The sequence below is a fragment of the Alligator mississippiensis genome, chromosome 3 (genome assembly GCF_030867095.1).
Source record: "Alligator mississippiensis isolate rAllMis1 chromosome 3, rAllMis1, whole genome shotgun sequence".
In the NCBI taxonomy this organism is placed as follows: Eukaryota; Metazoa; Chordata; order Crocodylia; family Alligatoridae; genus Alligator; species Alligator mississippiensis.
The window spans coordinates 24285456-24303132 of NC_081826.1; the positions used below are offsets into that span (position 1 = coordinate 24285456).

Consider the following 17677-nt stretch of genomic DNA (forward strand, 5'->3'; position numbering starts at 1 on the left):
CATTTGTCTAACCTGCACTTAGGCATTTCCAGTAACAGTGATTCTGCAGTTTCTCTCAGTAATCTGTTCCAGTACTTAACCATCCTCATAGTTAAAAAGTTCTTCCTAATAGCTAACCTTAATCTCCTGTGTTGCAATTTAAGCCTATTAATTCTTGTCCTGTACCCTGTGGACACAGAACAATTGAGCACCATCCTCTTTATAACAGCCCATTTTGTATTTGAAGACCATTATCAAATCCCCCTTCAGTCTTCTTTCAACTAAATAATCTTATTTCTGCCAACCGTGCATCGCAGATCATATTTTCAAGACCTCTACTCAACCCTGTAGTTCTCTTCTAGTATGGACTTTCTGTTTCTAGGAGGCTTGAGTCTTAGCCCTTCAGTTGACCCACATGGAGGCCACTGTAGTCCACATTGCTCCTTTGTTGACAAAGGGATGGGTCTAGATTGGTATCTAGGCCAAACCTTGGCAATTCCTGGCAGATACAGATGAGTGCAGATATTTTGTAATGATGCCCATAAAAACCACCAACGCTCAAATAAATTTCCTCTGACAGTTAGTAGAAGTTTGCTGCAATTAGATTGTTCCTCAAGACAGAATTGAAGTTTCAGTCCCATAGAATTTGAGAAAATTTCCAGTGATTCAGGAGGGCTGAGATTTTTTCTCTGCAAGTCTCCTACAAGATACAGCAGTGGCCCACTTTGATAATCCCTCCAGGATTCATTTTACTCTATCATTTCATCTCAGTCATTGATCTTTTTTGGGGGGAGAGGGTGTGGAGGGTTATGTTTGAGCAAATAATTTGTAAAGAATTATTGGGTTTTGTTTTTATTCAGTTCAGCCCCATTTTCTACTGATTCAACCATTTGCTTGTTTATGTGAAATGATTCCCACTTTTCTTCACTACCTTTCCACTGCTATGAATTAAACAATGGAAATATTCAAAACTCTTCTCACATACATTAGATTCACTTTTGGCTATCGTTAGTGCATAAATTATTATTAGTACTTCTTGTGAGCATTCCCCCTCATGAAGCCCAAGTGTCCATGGATGCCGAGCATAAAAAACTGAAAGGTCAAGTTGAAATTTGTTTTCAGATTTGAGGCGTATTCACTGTTTTCCACTACAGGCTCAGCTTTAGTGATAGCAAACATTTTTCATTCGTCATGAAATGGTGCACAATTCATTTTATTTTCATTCCTAAGGCTAACAACCCAAAGTGGTCCGTCACATGGTGAGAGGGACATATGTATGGGAAGTAATTAGAAATCAGCATGGGTTGGGAATGATTTAGGGATTTAAGAGACTGGAAGCTCAGTTGCTTTCTCCTGATCATTAGCTGAGTGGTAATGCTGCTTAATAGTATCTAGGATCAGTTACTTTTTAAGGAGATGTAATGTAGCCCTTGTTTTCTCATAGGGAACTGTTTGCTTTAATGCCTCTCCCTGCTACCAAGCAGATATTTAAACGATACATGAGGCAGGGCATTAGATGTAGTTAGTTTCTTGTTTATCTTCTTTAGACAAGTTTGAGAATCTCAGGAGAAAACATATGTCAAGTTTCATGGGAAAGACCTTTATGGCAAAAACCTTTATACTTCCATGTGTTAGCGGTTTGGATCAGATCACAACTGCTACAAGAATAGCTGTTTTATGTGCCATGTCTTTTTCAAGTTGTTTCCAGGCAGTTTAAAACAACTAGAAAGAAAAGAACAAGGCTCCAACTTCATATTGCAGTAGGCATGTGTTTCTTTTGTTTCATCAAATAACTTGCAAATGAGAGAGATCTGATACTCAAGGCAAGAGATGTTAACTCTTCTAGGATGCTGTAGCTAATATGTTTCCAGAATAGCACTGCTGGAAGGGTCAGCCAGAGTTTGTCATCTTGAGTTTTGGGTGAATCTAGCCTGAGCTTCAAGCTCTGGGGAGGAGTTTATGGTTGTGTGTGTAATCTGGGTATAACTAAGTTACTCTGCATGGTTTGGACCTGGACGAATAGAGCTGGCTTTTGCTTTTTTTAAGAAATAGAATTAATGGATACCAGAAATTTTCAGTTAAAACATATGGCATGGACACGTGTATATTTGGAGCCTTTTCAAAAGGGGAGCTGCTGATTAGGTGCGCATGGTTGCTTTTAAGTTCTAACAGCCACTGAGGACAGGCTGGAAATGATACAAATGTAGCAAAACCACTCCAGCTTGAACCTGGATGTTTGTATGGATCCTGGCTTGTCCACACATAACCCTTAGAACGCAACAGCTGCTGAGAGGAAGAGTTTCCCTTCCCCATCCGAAACGGCTCCCAATCGAATAAACACACCTGCACATCTTCCCAGATGTGTTCTTACCCATCTCAAACTGAACTTTGGGGTAGAAGAAATGATTGGGTGGATGAAATGAGGGAAAAAATAACCCACAAAAGTATCACGTACCTCTTCTTCCACTTGCCGGGGTCCCAGCTTCTTGAGCTCCACAACTTATTCAGTGCTCAGAAATTTGAGATAATAAAATATAGCAGAGAGGACATAATAGTGTTACCAGCTCCCACAGTTCTACTGTAAGTCTCACAATAGAAAGTACTTTTTTTTCCTCAAGCCCCAGCTCCTGGAATCATGTGAATACATAGAAATCTCATCCTTTATTTTTTAAAGTAAAGTTCAACCCTTATAGTTGCAGAGAAAGGCTTAATACAGCCCAAGATTCAGATATCACACAGGAAAATATGAATGCAATCTAAATATATTTATTTATTTTAATATGAAAATCTTATGATTTTTGAGCCAATGTTTGAGTTTGGTGTCTAACTCCTGATTTATAAATGCTTTGTGTTGGCAGGTAATGCTTAAAAGTGCAACTTATGACACGGCTATTACCACCACCTATGTCACACACAAGTATAAATACACCCACCTTGGGTAATCTTTGCATTACCTGAAAAGGTTTGATGTGTAAAGGGCATGCCTTCCAAATGTTAAAGCAGCACTTTAGTGCTCAAGACTTCTTTTAACAGAAAGCATTATAATGTGCATAATTACAGGGCAAAATGTCAAGCAGTCAGTTTAATTTACTGATGAATACACAGAATTAATGTTTTGCAACAGTTCCAAGATTTTGAATTATGAATTAGTGGCATGGTAATATTTTGTTTTGTTGACATGCATTGAAACTGTTTGATAATTCATTTGATGGTGTCTTTACCTGCAGGTGGATTTTGCCTTTACAGTATGGCAAAGCTTTCCAGAGAGGATTGTAGGGTACCCTGCTCGCAGTCACTTTTGGGACAATACTAAAGAGAGATGGGGATATACATCCAAATGGACTAATGACTATTCCATGGTATTGACAGGAGCTGCTATTTACCACAAGTAAGAAACTGAAACATCTTTCTAAGCCTGTGTGACTTAGTTCATCATCTTTTTATTTTAAAAACAAAGTTTCTGTTGCCAGGTAATGCTTAAAGATGGAATTTATCATATGGCTATTACCACCACATGTGTCGCACACAAGTTTCTGCTGGAAAGAAAAAGAACATTCAATTGAAAAATATAGGAAGATAATAGATGGAGTTGCTCTTTTATGGGGTAATAATTTAAATTCCCAGTTTGGCTCTGGGGATCTGGGAATCATTACTGTGTTCGCTGGGCCTCTTTGAAGTTGCTTGTATTTTGAGGCAGTCTAACTGCTCTTTTTAACATCAGGAATTATACACTTCAAAGAAGCTCTGAATTCATTAAACTCTAAGGCTGAATGGCCTGTAGTGTAGAAGAGTTGAGGTTACTTCCAGACCAGCTCTGTGTCTTTGTTAACTGACCTTTATTTGTACTAGACCTGTCAAGTCTTCCTGCTACACTTGAGTTTTGGTGCAGTGACACATTGCAGTTCATAGATTTCATAGACATTAGGGCTGGAGGGGACCTCAAAGATCATCAAGTCCAGCCCCCTGCCCCAGGGGCAGGAAGTCAGCTAGGGTTAAAGGATCCCAGCAAGATAAGCATCCAAGCGTTTCTTGAATGAGTCCAGAGTAGGTGCCTGCACCACATCTGGAAGGAGTCTATTCCAGGTCCTGGGGGTTCAGACAGTAAAGACATTTTTCTTATGTTCAGCCTAAAATGGTCTTGTAGGAGTTTATGACCGTTGGTCCTTGTTTTTCCTTGGGGCGCTCTGGTGAACAGACGTTCTCCCAGTTCCTGATGAACACCCCTTGTGTACTTATAGGCAGCCACCAGGTCCCCGCTGAGCCTGCTCTTTTCCAGACTGAAGAGTCCCGTGGCTCTCAGCCTCTCTTCATATGGCTTATTCTCTTGCCCGGTGATCATGCGTGTGGCTCTCTTCTGGACTCTCTCAAGCTTCTTGGCATCCTTCTTGAATTGCGGAGCCCAGAACTGGATGCAGTACTTCAGCTGCAGCCTCACCAAGGCTGAGTACAGCAGGAGGATGACATCCTGAGATTTACTTGAGAAGCATCTATAGATGCAAGCCAGGGTTTTGTTTGCTTTACCAGCTGCAAGATTGCATTGGTGGCTCATATTCATCTTGTGATGAATCATGACCCCCAAGTCTCCTTCAGCGGTGGTACTAGCAAGTGTAGCACTGCTGAGCCTGTAAGTATGCTGTGGGTTGTTTTCCCCAGAGGTGGAGTACCTGGAATTTATTGGTATTAAACGTCATCAGGTTTGTGTCCGCCCACTTACTAAGCTTATTCAAGTCAGCCTGGATCACTAGCCTGTTGTCAGGTGTGGATGCCATGCCCCAAAGTTTAGTGTCATCAGCAAACTTAGCCAGTGCGCTTCTGACACCAATGTCCACGTCGTTGATTAAGGTGTTGAAGAGAACCGGTCCAAGGACAGAGCCTTGGGGGACGCCATTGGTCATGGAGTGCCATAATGATTTGCTACCATCGACCACTACTCTTTGGGTCCAACCTCAGAGCCAGTTTCCCAGCTATCGGACTGTTGTAGCTGAGGCCACAGTTAGCCAATTTTTCTATGAGGAGGTCATGGGACACCAGATCAAAGGCTTTTTTAAAGTCCAAATATATGACGTCAATCTCTTCTCCCTTGTCCAGGTGATATGTCACCTGGTCACAGAAGGAGATGAGATTGGTCAGGCAAGACCTACCTGCGAAAAACCCATGTTGGCTATCCCTCAGGATGTTGCCCTCTGCCAACTTATCCAGAAGGGTCCCCTTGATAATTTTCTCCAGAATCTTACTGGGGATTGAGGTCAGGCCGATTGGCCTTTACTTCCAGGGATCTACTTTCCTCCCCTTCTTGAAGATGGGTACCACATTGGCCTTCTTCCAGTCTTCAGGTACTTCACCTGAGCAGCACGAGTTTTCAAATATTTTTGCCAATGGTTGGGCTATGACACCTGCCAGCTCCTTGAGTACTCTAGGGTGTAATCTGTCAGGACCAGCTGACTTGAAAGTATACAGCCTCTCAAGGTGATCCTTTACTAGGTCAACACTGATGCCAGGTATAAATATGCCCTCACCCTGGCTGTCCTGCATCTTGCTAGGCAGGGTGGTCCCATTGAACTGATGAAAGACCGACGCAAAGTACCCATTAAGCAGATTGGCCTTTTCCTGGGTGTTGGTTATCAGTTGTCCCATATGGTTCAGCAGGGGTCCAATGTTACCCTTGCTTTTTTTTCTGACTCCCTACATATCTGAAAAAGGACTTTTTGTTATCCTTGATATGTGAAGCCAGTTGGAGCTTGGTTGCAGCCTTGGCTTTCCTGATCCGCTCCCTGCCGGTACGGACCAGTGCTGAGTACTCCTCCTTGATGGTAATTCCAGCCTTCCATCCCTTATAAGTCTCTATTTTGAGGCGTAGCAGGTCCTCAAGTTCCCTGCTGAGCCAAGGGGGTTGCTGTGCCCTTTTGCTACCCTTCCACCAAGATGGGATGGCCGTCCCTTGTACTATCAGGCGTGCTCCCTTGAGGAGCAACCACTCCTCTTGGACTCCTCTTCCTGTCGAGTTGTGGTCCCTTAGGGCCTTGACAACAAGCCTCCTGAGCTTGTCAAAGTCAGTTTTTGTGAAGTCGAGGACTTCAGTCTTGCTGACTGACTTGCCAGCTTTGCAATGGATAGTAAAGGTGATCAGCTCGCGGTCACTATCACCCAACTTTCCATCGATTTTTAGGTCACTGACTAGGTCATCCCCTTTGGCCAGTACCAAGTCCAACAAATCTTTACCTCTCATCAGCCCATAGACTTCTCGAGTCAGATAGAGCTTGTCCACGCATGTGAGGAAGCTTTGTGACCGACCGGATTTGGCCGAGTGCTCTTCCCATGAGATGTCCGGGTAGTTGAATTTTCCCATGACAACCATGCACTGAGAGCATGCAGCCTCAGCCAGTTCCCTGGTGAATTCCTGGTCCAGCTCTTGTTTCTGTTTAGGAGGTCTGTAGTAGACTCCTACCATGATGTCCCCTGAGCCATGTTCCCCACATACTTTGACCCAGAGAGACTCCAGTCATCTTTCCTGGGTGCCAGTGTCAATTTGGAGGGATGTGTAGCTGTCCTTGACATAGCTATACCCCTACCTCTTTTGTCTGCACGATCTCTCATGTATGGGGTATAGCCATCTATATCTGTGGCCCAGTCATAGGTGGAGTCCCACCAGGTCTCCGTTATCCCTATGAGGTCATAGTCATTCTTGTTTAGCAGGAGGACCAGTTCCTCCTGTTTATTCCTCAAGCTACTGGCATTGGTGTACAAGCAGGCAAGTGTCCCATTGGAGGCCCTTGCCTTCCCTACAGATCGTTCTGGGGGTAGGGTAGGGGTGGGTCCCTTAAGTGCCTTAGCCTGCTGGATTTACAAGGGTTGCCCAGTGGGCTAGCAGTGACAGTAATTCCCCCATCCCCTGGCGGGCTTAGTTGAAAGCCCAGTCGAGCAGGTCAGCCACTCTGGCTGAGAAGAGCCTCCTCCCCAGAAGAGTGAGGTGAAGGTCGTCTCTCCCCAGCAGACCACTGCCTCCCTCACCAAAGAGCTGACTGTGATCATGGAAGCCGAAGCTGAAGCCTTCATGATGACACCAGCGCCACAGTCTTTGGTTAACTTCTTCAACCCATCTCTCCCTCCTCAGCCCATGACCTGTAACCGGGAGAAGCGAGGAAAAGACCACCTGTGCCCCTAAGCCCCGCTCCCAGAGCCCTGTAGTCTCTCATGACCTGGCTGGGATTGCTCCGAGCCATGTCATTCTTGCCCACATGGATAAGGAGTATAGGGTGGTGGTCAGAGGGCTGGATAATCTTTGGGATCCTCTCTGCTATGTCCCTGATGTGGGCCCCCGGGAAGTAGCAGACCTCCCGGGCTAGGGGGCCAGGGAGGCAGATTGGCCCCTCAGGAGGGAGTCTCCCGTGATGAGCACTCTGCATTTCGTCTTAGGGAGAATAGGGGTGGGTAACCCTCCATTGCCTGCAGGAGCTGGCATCTCTGCAGGCTCTGCTGGGGCTGCAAGAGGTTTGTACCTGTTGCAAAACCCCAGAGAGGAGGGGACCTTGGTGTGGTGGGGCCCTTGTGACCACCTTGGTCCAACCCCCTGGCTGGACAGTATGGGGGAAGAGATTGATGTCATATATCTTGACTTTAAAAAAGCCTTCAATCTGGTATCCCATGATCACCTTTTGGCAAAACTGGCTAACTGCGGCCTCAGGTCCACCACGATCCTCTGGCTGGGGAATTGGCTCCATGGTTGGACCCAGAGGTGGTGGTTGATGGAAGTCGATGGTCATGGTGCCCTGTAACCAGTGGGGTCTCTCAAGGCTCTGTCCTTAGACCTATTTTGTTCAGACTCTTCATTAATGATGTGGACACTGGAGTCAGAAGTGGACTGGCCAAGTTCGCCAATGATACCAAACTTTGAGGCAAAGCACCCACACCTGAGGACAGGGTGGTAATCCAGGCTTTCCTTGACAGGCTCAGGAAATGGGCGGATGAGAACCTGATGGTGTTTAACACCAAAAAAATGCAAGGTTCTCCACTTTGGGAGGAAAAACCTGCAGCATGTCTATAGGCTTGGCAGTGCTACGCTGACTAGCACTGCAGACGAGAGGGACTTGGGGGTCAGGATTGACCACAAGATGAACATGAGCCTGCAGTGTGATGCTGCAGCTAGCAAAGTGAGCAGAACCCTGGCTTGCATCCATAGATGCTTCTCAAGCAAATCCCAGGACATCATTCTTCCGTTGTACTCGGCCTTGGTGAGGCCGCAGCTGGAGTACTGCATCCAGTTTTGGGCTCCACAATTCAAAAAGGATGTGGAGAAGCTTGAGAGAGTCCAGAGAAGAGCCACGCACATTATCAGAGGTCAGGAAAACAGACCTTATGACGAGAGGCTGAGAGCTATGGGATTCTTCAGCCTGGAAAAGCACAGGCTCAGGGGTGATCTGATGGCCACCTATAAGTTTATCAGGGGTGTTCACCAGGATCTGGGGGAACAATTTAAACTTAAGAATGTATGAAACATCGTACTGGGTCAAACTAATGGTCCATCTAGCCCAGTATTCTGCCCCCAGAAGTGGCAAATAGTGGATGCTTTAGAGGGAGAGTTTATGTACAGGGCATACCATCCCCTACCATACTTTCCCTGCATCAGCTATCATCAGTAGGCATGTTAGTAGTTTCATCCTGGATTGTTTTTTTTAATAGCTATTAAGGTACCTCTCGTCAGTCAATTTGTCTAATCCCTTTTTTAATGTAATTATATCATCTGCCTCTACAACCTCCCATGGCAACAAATTTCACATATTTACTATGCTCTGGGTAAAAAAATACTTCATCTTGTTGGTTGTTTTGTCCAGACTCCTGATAATTTCCAATCACACGCTATTTTATCTCCTTATGTCCACACCAACCTTTCCTTACCATTTCATCCACCTTGGCTACTAAAAATATGAGACACTCTAAATACAAATGTTCAGTTATCTTGCTTAAGACTTGAAAGCAACCTATGAAACACGTGGTGATATTCTTAGTTCTTGTGTCCCTAACAGTTCAGTTCCCAATGTCACTCAGATATGCTTTTTATTACCTATTTGTGTGTTAGAGAATGAGGGGGAAATGTCACGTGATTTCCCCAAAGTTGAACAGTAAATTAGGGGCTCAAGTGAGATTAAAATCCTCTGGAGTGCCTAGACCCCAGCAAAGCAGTGTTTACATTAATAATCCTGTTGTTGGTTTTCCAGATATTATCACTACCTGTACACTCATTACCTGCCTGCCAACCTAAAAAATATGGTGGACCAACTGGCCAATTGTGAAGACATTCTAATGAATTTTTTGGTGTCAGCTGTGACAAAATTGCCTCCTATCAAAGTAACACAGAAAAAACAATATAAGGAGACCATGATGGGACAGGTATGTATCTGGAATGTATTCTACCTTACTGAATCATCATAGTAAAGTAAATTCCAGATAAGTTGTAAAGTCTGCTTTATTTTTCACAATTTCTTGTCTGAAAAAAAAATGTAAATAGGTTTGAGAATATCTTTAACAGACCGAAGAAGAATCTAAAAATAGAGATGACAAATGTCTATGGAACACAGCTTCCTTTCCTCATTTTCCTGCATTGCTTTATTTACTTGTGGTGATCTAAAATCCATGCAGCTTTTTTTTTTGTGACAGCTGAGTTTTAGTTGAGAAAACTTGAGTTCTCTAATTAATATTTTAGACCCAGACCCATTGTGCCATGCTAGAAGCACAAGTAAACCCTTGAGGGTGTTTCAAAAAATATTATTAATGAATTTAAGGTATGGAGCAATCTCTGTGCTGTTTAAAAATATATCATATTCTCAGTGCAATTGGAGCAGTCATCTCCAGCTATGTCACAATAGATGTCATTTTTATTTTTATTTCCTTGAGGAGGTAAAGAATAACCATCCACGTATTTGTTTCACAACTGACACAATATGATCGCTCAGTGGCTGGTGTGGTTCATAGGTAAAATATTCATTTTAGAATGAGTTTCGGAGTGAACAGATGTCCTTGTCCAGTTGTTAGTTAAGGATCATATTCTCTGACAAAAATGGGATCCAGCTTGTAGGGCAAGGCAACATGGCCATGTTTTTTCTGCCTCCCTGTCTAAGTTGAGACTCCTGCAGAAAAACAAGCCCCATACACCCTTCTTCCCCTGTGCCTAAGTCACGAGACAGAAAAGATAGTTTAGAGGGATCCATGGTGCATGCCTCATTACTGCTCTTGGCATATGGCGTAGGGTATCTCATGGTGTCTCTCTTGGCATATGCTGAACAGGAGTGAGTTGACAGGGCTTGTAGGGATGGTCCTGGGTTCAGAAGGTGGTGGACTGAGCATGGCATTGGGCTTTATTATTCTTGCTTGACTGAATTGTGGAATAAAGGACATCGCTCCTTTTAGGCCTTGGCATTCCTCTTCAGTTTTCCATGTACAGTACAGCCTGAGTTGCCACAGCACTGGGGTGGAGGCGATGGGGGGTGGGAAGGGACCAGCATTGCCTAAGCAGTGTTCATGCAGGTAAAGGGTATTATATGATTTTATTAATGGCATAACCATATGCCCTCCAGTGCTGTCAACGGGTCCTTGCACGGGTCTACCCACATGGTTCTTGTAGGAGGTGGCCCCTAGAGCCTCACCAGTACATGGAGCCAGATTTTGTCTCTTTGCTTAGGACTGCACACAGACTTGTCTCAGAGGCTTGTGTCTTGTGTGAACCATGAACAACAGCTTTCTTAAAATGAATTGTTCCTGCAGCTCTAGGAAATGTAATGGGCCATATTCATGATTGTTTGAAAGACAAATAAAAAATAAAAATATCTGGCCCTTAATGATGTGACACAGATTAATGGTCATATTGGAAATTCAATGGTAAGGGCTGAAACGTCTCCTAGAATCCTTCAGGACCCTGTTGCTGGCTTGCCCTGTAGTGATTATGTATAATCAAGAGTCTGAGATCAATGCACATTATAACCTATCATTTGAGCTGAACTAGTCCAGCCTGTGGTATAGATCAATTCTTAGCCTTCACTTGAAATTTCCTGATTTTATCACTTTCTTAACGTTTTAATGAGCACAATTTGAGATGAATTTATGGGTTTTTTTTAAATGGCAGTGGAAACATAAGTAAACCGCTGTAGAAATATGGCACAAAACAGACTGTAATGGCACTTTCTGAGCACTTATAGCTTGTTTTAAATAATTGTTTTGGATTGAGAGTGTTTTTTTTCATATAGTTCAGGTGCATTATTTTCCAAATAGAGAATAATAGCTCCTTCAAAGCTTTTAGGGCCTGATTTTTCAGAGATGCTGAGTGCCTACGGCTTCTACAGGATTTAAAAGGAATTGTGGATGCTTAGAACTTTTGAAAATTAGCCCATTAGTATTTTGGGTAAACACAAAATGTGGTTTTTATGTTCAGGTTAAGTACTGTAACTAGCAGAAGGTTGGATATAATAAAAAGGCTTCTATGATTCCTTTTCCTGCCTCTCTATGTATTGTATTGGCTCCTCCATCATGAACGCTGAGTTCCTGTAGTGTGAATTTGTTTTTAGGCAATGTTCAGAAATTCTAATCATGCCAATACTTATATGTATGAATAAGGTAATGTATGTTAGGAGTCAAGCTGAAATTAGATGAGTGTCCTGTGAACACTCTTTGATTGGGCCCAGACAATGGATTCTGGACCTACAATACTTTCAAAACATTCGTCTTGAATGCCGACGCCTGTCAGATGCTCCCCAGCTCAAAATTTCCAAGCAAATTGACTCCAGCAGCAGCTTCCAGGTTGAAGCATTTGTGGTCCCACCCAGCTTGCATGAACACTAGTGGCAGTCAGATTGGGCCCTGAGTTTGTGAGGCCTTCAGCCAGTTTGCAGCTGTCACGCTGTGGTGTGTGCACACTAGGCATGTGTATTTAAAACTATGGCTTGGGATTTGTACCTCTAGCTCAAGTGTTTGCATGCTCCTTGGAAAATGAGCATGCACTGAAAAGAAAACAGAAAAGGTTTATTTTCTTCTATCAAAAATATATTGTACATTGGATTGAAATAAAAAATATATTCAGGACTAACCCCTTGAGAAGTTTCATGTGGTTTGGCCAGACTTATTTTGCTCCGTATGCTGTCTGATAACCATCAGAAGCCAGTAGACTTTGTGTTTTCATTATTCGCAAGGGCCAACCAGCTGACCAGCTGTTACTGAGGTCAGAATTATTCCATGTAACTTGAAGGATAGCTACCAAGTGTGTACGTTGTTCGCCACATCTCAGCCGAATATTCAAGTTTTAGAGCAAGGTGATATGGTCCTGGCATCGCTTCACACTGCCATGTCATTACCACTGCACCTCCTGCCATTTACACAGCTTGGTTGACACTATGACTTATTGTTTCCTTTCTCTCCATCCAGACTTCCAGGGCTTCCCGCTGGGCTGACCCCGATCATTTTGCCCAGCGGCAGAGCTGTATGAACACTTTTGCCAGCTGGTTTGGCTATATGCCGCTGATCCATTCTCAGATGAGGCTTGACCCTGTCCTCTTTAAAGATCAGGTCTCCATTCTGAGGAAGAAATATCGAGACATTGAACGACTTTGAGGAGCCCTGCTGAGGGGACTGAACTATACTATCTGCCCAGTGCAGATCTACTGACACTTGGAGCCAGACTGTACCAAGGACAAAAGTACATGCAAATGGAAAGCTGACTTGTGGCTCCTTAAGGATTCATTGCTCTGGACTGATTCAAACCACCTCACGGGCTACTGTCGCTCAAGACTAGGTTGTGTACAGTTTCATTATGGAACATTAAATAATTATTTTTGAAATGATTGCTATGCAGGTTTAAACTTTTTTAATGATCAAAAAACTATTAAAAACAGAGTTCTTTCTTTAATCAAAATTGTGTTGGCTGTGAATATTTCAAAGTTGCCATTCCTTCCTTTACACGTATTTTGATTATCTTTGCAATTCTCATTCGGGTTTCCCTGCGAAGTTAAAACATTCAGATCTCACAGGGAGAAAATGCAGCAGTTTTGAAAATAAATTGAGCACAAACAGGACAGAAATTAAACATTAAGTTTCATTTAGAGCTGATTTTTTTTTTCTCACTACTCAAGTTAACAGCTGCTAATGTATAGAGTTCCATTGCTCAGAGAGGAAGCTGAACATCCATTTAGTACAACAGAGTTAAAATCCTTCTGTTTGGGGTATAAAACCAATAAAACCTATTTTTAAATGGCGGACAGGGGGAAAGATTGATGTCAAGGAACAAAACAGATAAGATTGAAGTGAGAGAGGAATTTATGCACAGCAGAAATCCAATGCCTTTTAATCATGAAGGAATGACTCATAACAAATCATTTTAACATCAGGATGGTTGCTATAATTTGGATGCTCTGCTCGTTAGTTAGTCCCTGTTATGAACAGGCATTGCTACACTGCTGGATAAGCTGTGGTTTTCATGAGTTCCTCCTCCTTGTTTGTGGGGGCATATATATCAAAGTGACACTATGTGTGTCTTGGTAGTTAAGGGTCTATCAACATTTCTGGTTTAATCCCCTTGTTTTAAAGGAGGAAGGAAAGGAAAAGTAGGAATCTGATTGTGAACTACAAGGGGTTTCTAGGGCTTGGCATTAAAATACTTTGCCTGAAACTAGTTGTTTTTTACAAATGTTTGAAGAAAATCAACTCAGCCCAGGCACTTTGTATTTGTAGGAGTGAAAAGGAAAGGCCAGATTCCTTCCTCAAGGCTTTCTGGTACTTAAAATAACTATATGGATGGGAATGGATTTACCCTAAATTTGCCAGAGGGTAATTCCAGGTAGAATCTGGCCCCTAAACCCAGGCATTTGTTCTTGGTGCTTTTCTGTAATATTTCTACTAAAAAATGGGTTTGTCATTTCAAACAGAAGCATTTCAGCCAGTCTGTAGTATACAAACTAGTTGCATCTTGGGGCAAGAAAGCACGAACGTGGATAGAGATTAGAAAGACAACAACAGAATCGACTAGGTAAACCAGCACTTTTTCAAAATGTTTTAACACTCTCATTCTCATGAGCTGTTCTCGGGGTGCTTCTAGTACTCATCGCTCACACAAAGTGTGTTAAATTTTAACTGAGAAGGTCTGGCTGTGCCCCCAGATAAAAATGGGGCAGATCATTCCTTACCTCCAAACCTTTGTGTTAGGTAGTTAATTCGGGGCCTGGAGAGTATGGCTTTGTAGTTAGAACATGGGGTCCTGGAGTCGGTCTATTCCTGGCTCAACCAATGACTTGTTACATGGCTTTGGATAAGTTTCTGATCTGCTGTGTGCCTCAGTTTCCCCATCTCTAAAAAGGGGGCATAATTGTATTTGCCTATTTCACAGGGGGATTATGAAGCTGAATGAATTAGTGTTCACAGGGAAACACAAGTTCCTCTACTGAAAGGTGCTATCGAACTGCAAAGTGTTATTGACTCTTGTTTAGTGACATATCAGGACATTCCAAACAATGTGTTTCTTTCTGTATGAACTGCAATAACCAGGGAGAACACAGGAAGTTAGGGCAGAGTTCAGTTCCTGACTGTTGTTGTAAGTCTGAGCCAAACTTTTAAAGACATTGTTGAGGTATTTTGAGCTTTCCTTGGTCTTTTTTTTTAATTGTTGTGTTTAATTTTTTTGCCAAATCGAAGCAAAAGACTAACCTCTGTTGGCCTAAAGTTCAAAAGTGGAGATCACCCAACTGTTCTTGTTGGCCTTCTTACTTTGGAAAATAAGGCCACTTTTTTAGGTGCTAAAATCTATCTTTGGCCTATCTTTAGGCTTATGTTTTTGAAAATGTGGTCACATATCAGCCTGGATCAGCACAGCTCCCGTTTTGTTTTTTTGTCCTACTTTCTGGACAAGCACATAGATGTTTTAGCAGGAATGTCTGTAGCTCGGGAGTTAGCTAATGGATCTGTAGGCAGCAGGAGGAGACTATGGGCTTTATTAATTCACTGTACAAAAACAATGACAATAGTACTGCTTTTTGTTTTATTGAATGAAATTACTTGGCAAAAGTAGGGTGGGTTTTTAATAAAAAGCCAGTGGATAGTATCCATCTTTTAAATTCAGAAGGTGAAATTTTGGGGCTTAATCTATCTGACATGGTCTTGCTAATATTTTTTTAATGCGCAATTTCTTGAAGTTGCTAAACAAATGTAATGGGGCTAGATCTGAATATCGTTCAAGGCTCTTTCTGTTTACAGATCACTAATTACACAAGTAACAATGCAAGGCTTAACTCCAAATGGTTTCAGATAGGTATGGGGCATTTTTCTTTGTAGCATGTTACCAAGGCATAGGCATCTCTCAAGGAAAGAATGCGTCTCCCAGCCAATCTTGATAATGGCCATAGATCTTTCTGCCTATGTGTGGAGACTCAGTTCCTAGCTAAATGTTGAAAGTTGGATGCAGATTTCATTCAGAACATTGTGCATTATCCACAACGATGACCAAACAGTGTTCCTAAAGCAGGCTAGGCATGGTTCAGACCCATACCACATTGTACAGAGCTATGTTGTTTCTGTAGCAAATGAAATCTCCCTTTTATCTCATGTTAGGAATTAGTATATTGTGGGGGGGTTTCCTCCTCCCCTTAATTCAAATGGTGCTCAAACAAGGGTTATTCCTTGTTCTTCTCTTGTTTTGTTTTAGGCTTATTTTTTGTTAACAGCAGGCTACGTTAGCCTTCACTTAACAGGTACTTGAATGCCTGATGACTTGACGGAGTGTTACGCATGTGGCCTTTAGCAAAGGTTACTGACCTTAATTTAATCAGGGGTGAGATGGATGGCTGAATGTGAATAGATCCGTGCCATTAAAAGAGAATAAAAATAAAGATCTGCATTTGGGAGAACTAATGAATTTTTAATTGAATTTATTTAAAAAAGAAAAAACCCCAAAACTGGCTGGTTGTAATTGGAATGGAACCTCTGCTGGAAGAGGGTTTAATCATTAGAAAAGCAGGACACAAAAGTAAGGGCAAACTTCCAAGATTAGAAAGTGCCTGGCCAGCCCCACAGCCCCAAGGGTCTGTGTAAGATCTTATTCACCCTCTTTCCATTTTTGAAAAACTCTAATTATCACCATAACTTTTTGTAAGTGTGGATGTTTAAGCTTTGTAATGATTTCATAATGAACATGCCCTAGTGCTAATTCTTGGCTATTGAGCACTTTGATCTACCTTGAAACCACCACAGATTTGATCACTTTCAGATTTCAATTTCTTTTTTAGAGCCAAGTTTGACATAGAAATTAATCTTTCACCAATGAGCGCCTTTTAAAATAGCTCATTTACCAAAAATACATTATTTCAAGACTGGAAGTGATGATTTGACATTGAGACAATGAAAGTACCAGCCTACATTCAGCTAGATATAGCCTTTTTTTTTTTTTAAGGACCCTTTCTTCCCCCTGCCAAAAATTCAACATACTTGTCTTTCTTCTCATATCTAAAACAAAACAGCAGCATGCTGTTGCCATTCTAATACCTCTGCTAATCATCTCTGAGTTGTCATATCCTCAAATCAAGCTCTCTTGCAGCAAAGAAAGGATGGGTTGGATTTGTTTTCTTCCAGTCTGGCTTTGCTGTCAAAACCTGCAGCTTTAGCATTTTATACACAAACCACTGGCAGTCAGCCTGATCCTGCATTGGCCCAGCACAGAACTCCATTGACTTAACCATGGAAGATGGGTCCATGATTGAAGTCAGCCGGTCCTGTGCAGGTGCCTGTGGGCTGCCCAAGGTAGGGTCAGAGCTGCTGTCCTCTGAACACTTGAAGCAGAGTGCTCCAAGCTTTGTGTGTTTCACATGATTTACAATGAAGTCCAGTGGGCCTTTACACTATTTTAAGTGTCTTCACATGCCTTTTTACAGTAGTTCATTTCTTTGAGCTGTCAGTGTCAGCCCATATTGTACGTTAGGATGCTCCCTTGTCCATGTGATTAGTTACTGTTTCACAGTGAAATTAGGGGTTATCAAATAGGCCTTGTGACAGTGTACATAACGTTGTATATTTATTTTGAGAGAAAATATGTATAGTGTCTGACTGACAGGGATAAAGAATCCAACTGGGAATACGTAGATGGGCAATTGTAAAGCAAAAAATATATACCTTATTTTGTAAAAAATGTACATTTTGGGGGAAATTTTCTAATGCATTACCACTGTTTTCATAGTGCTGCCACATCTTTCTTTCTTTCTTTTTTTTAACTGTTTCTCCCCTTTTGTTTGACTATTGACAACACGGTGCAATTAAACCTAAAGCAAGTGTGTGAGTGAGAGAAAAAAGATGGAGTGAGAAATTACAAAGCCATATCACTTGATTTACTTCATTAACCTGTATAACGTTATAGGTTTACCATCTAAGATAGGTTGTTTTTATAGATAGTGTCACCAAAGACTTTTTTCTTCAAATTTATTAAAAAGCAAATTGTTAATAAATGACATACCTTTCTGCTGCAGTGTGTTTTATTATTTGTAATGAAGAATCCCTAACCTTGCTTCTACTTCTGACAGCTAGAGATTCAAGGAAAATAGGGCTGGAAAGGACCTCAAGAGGTCATTCTACCAAACCACTTGCTCGAGGCAGGATCATCCCTGTCCAAACCAGCCCAGCCAAGTGTTGTTCTGACTTACGCTCTGAGATGGAGATTCCACATCCTATTGGGAAGGTTTTTCCC

The 17677-nt window shown here is 42.2% G+C and overlaps 1 protein-coding gene across 1 annotated transcript in view; it reads left to right on the forward strand.

Moving 5' to 3' along the window:
* EXT1 (exostosin glycosyltransferase 1) overlaps nucleotides 1–17458 on the forward strand; it is a 246426-nt gene extending 228968 nt beyond the window's left edge. Inside the window, exons 9-11 of the mRNA XM_006272156.4 lie at nucleotides 3207–3367; nucleotides 9192–9363; nucleotides 12385–17458. Of these exons, the coding sequence (XP_006272218.2) occupies nucleotides 3207–3367; nucleotides 9192–9363; nucleotides 12385–12570 (519 nt within the window). The 3' untranslated portion in view covers nucleotides 12571–17458. The remainder of the gene's footprint in view (nucleotides 1–3206; nucleotides 3368–9191; nucleotides 9364–12384) is intronic.
* Nucleotides 17459–17677: the final 219 nt, after the last annotated feature.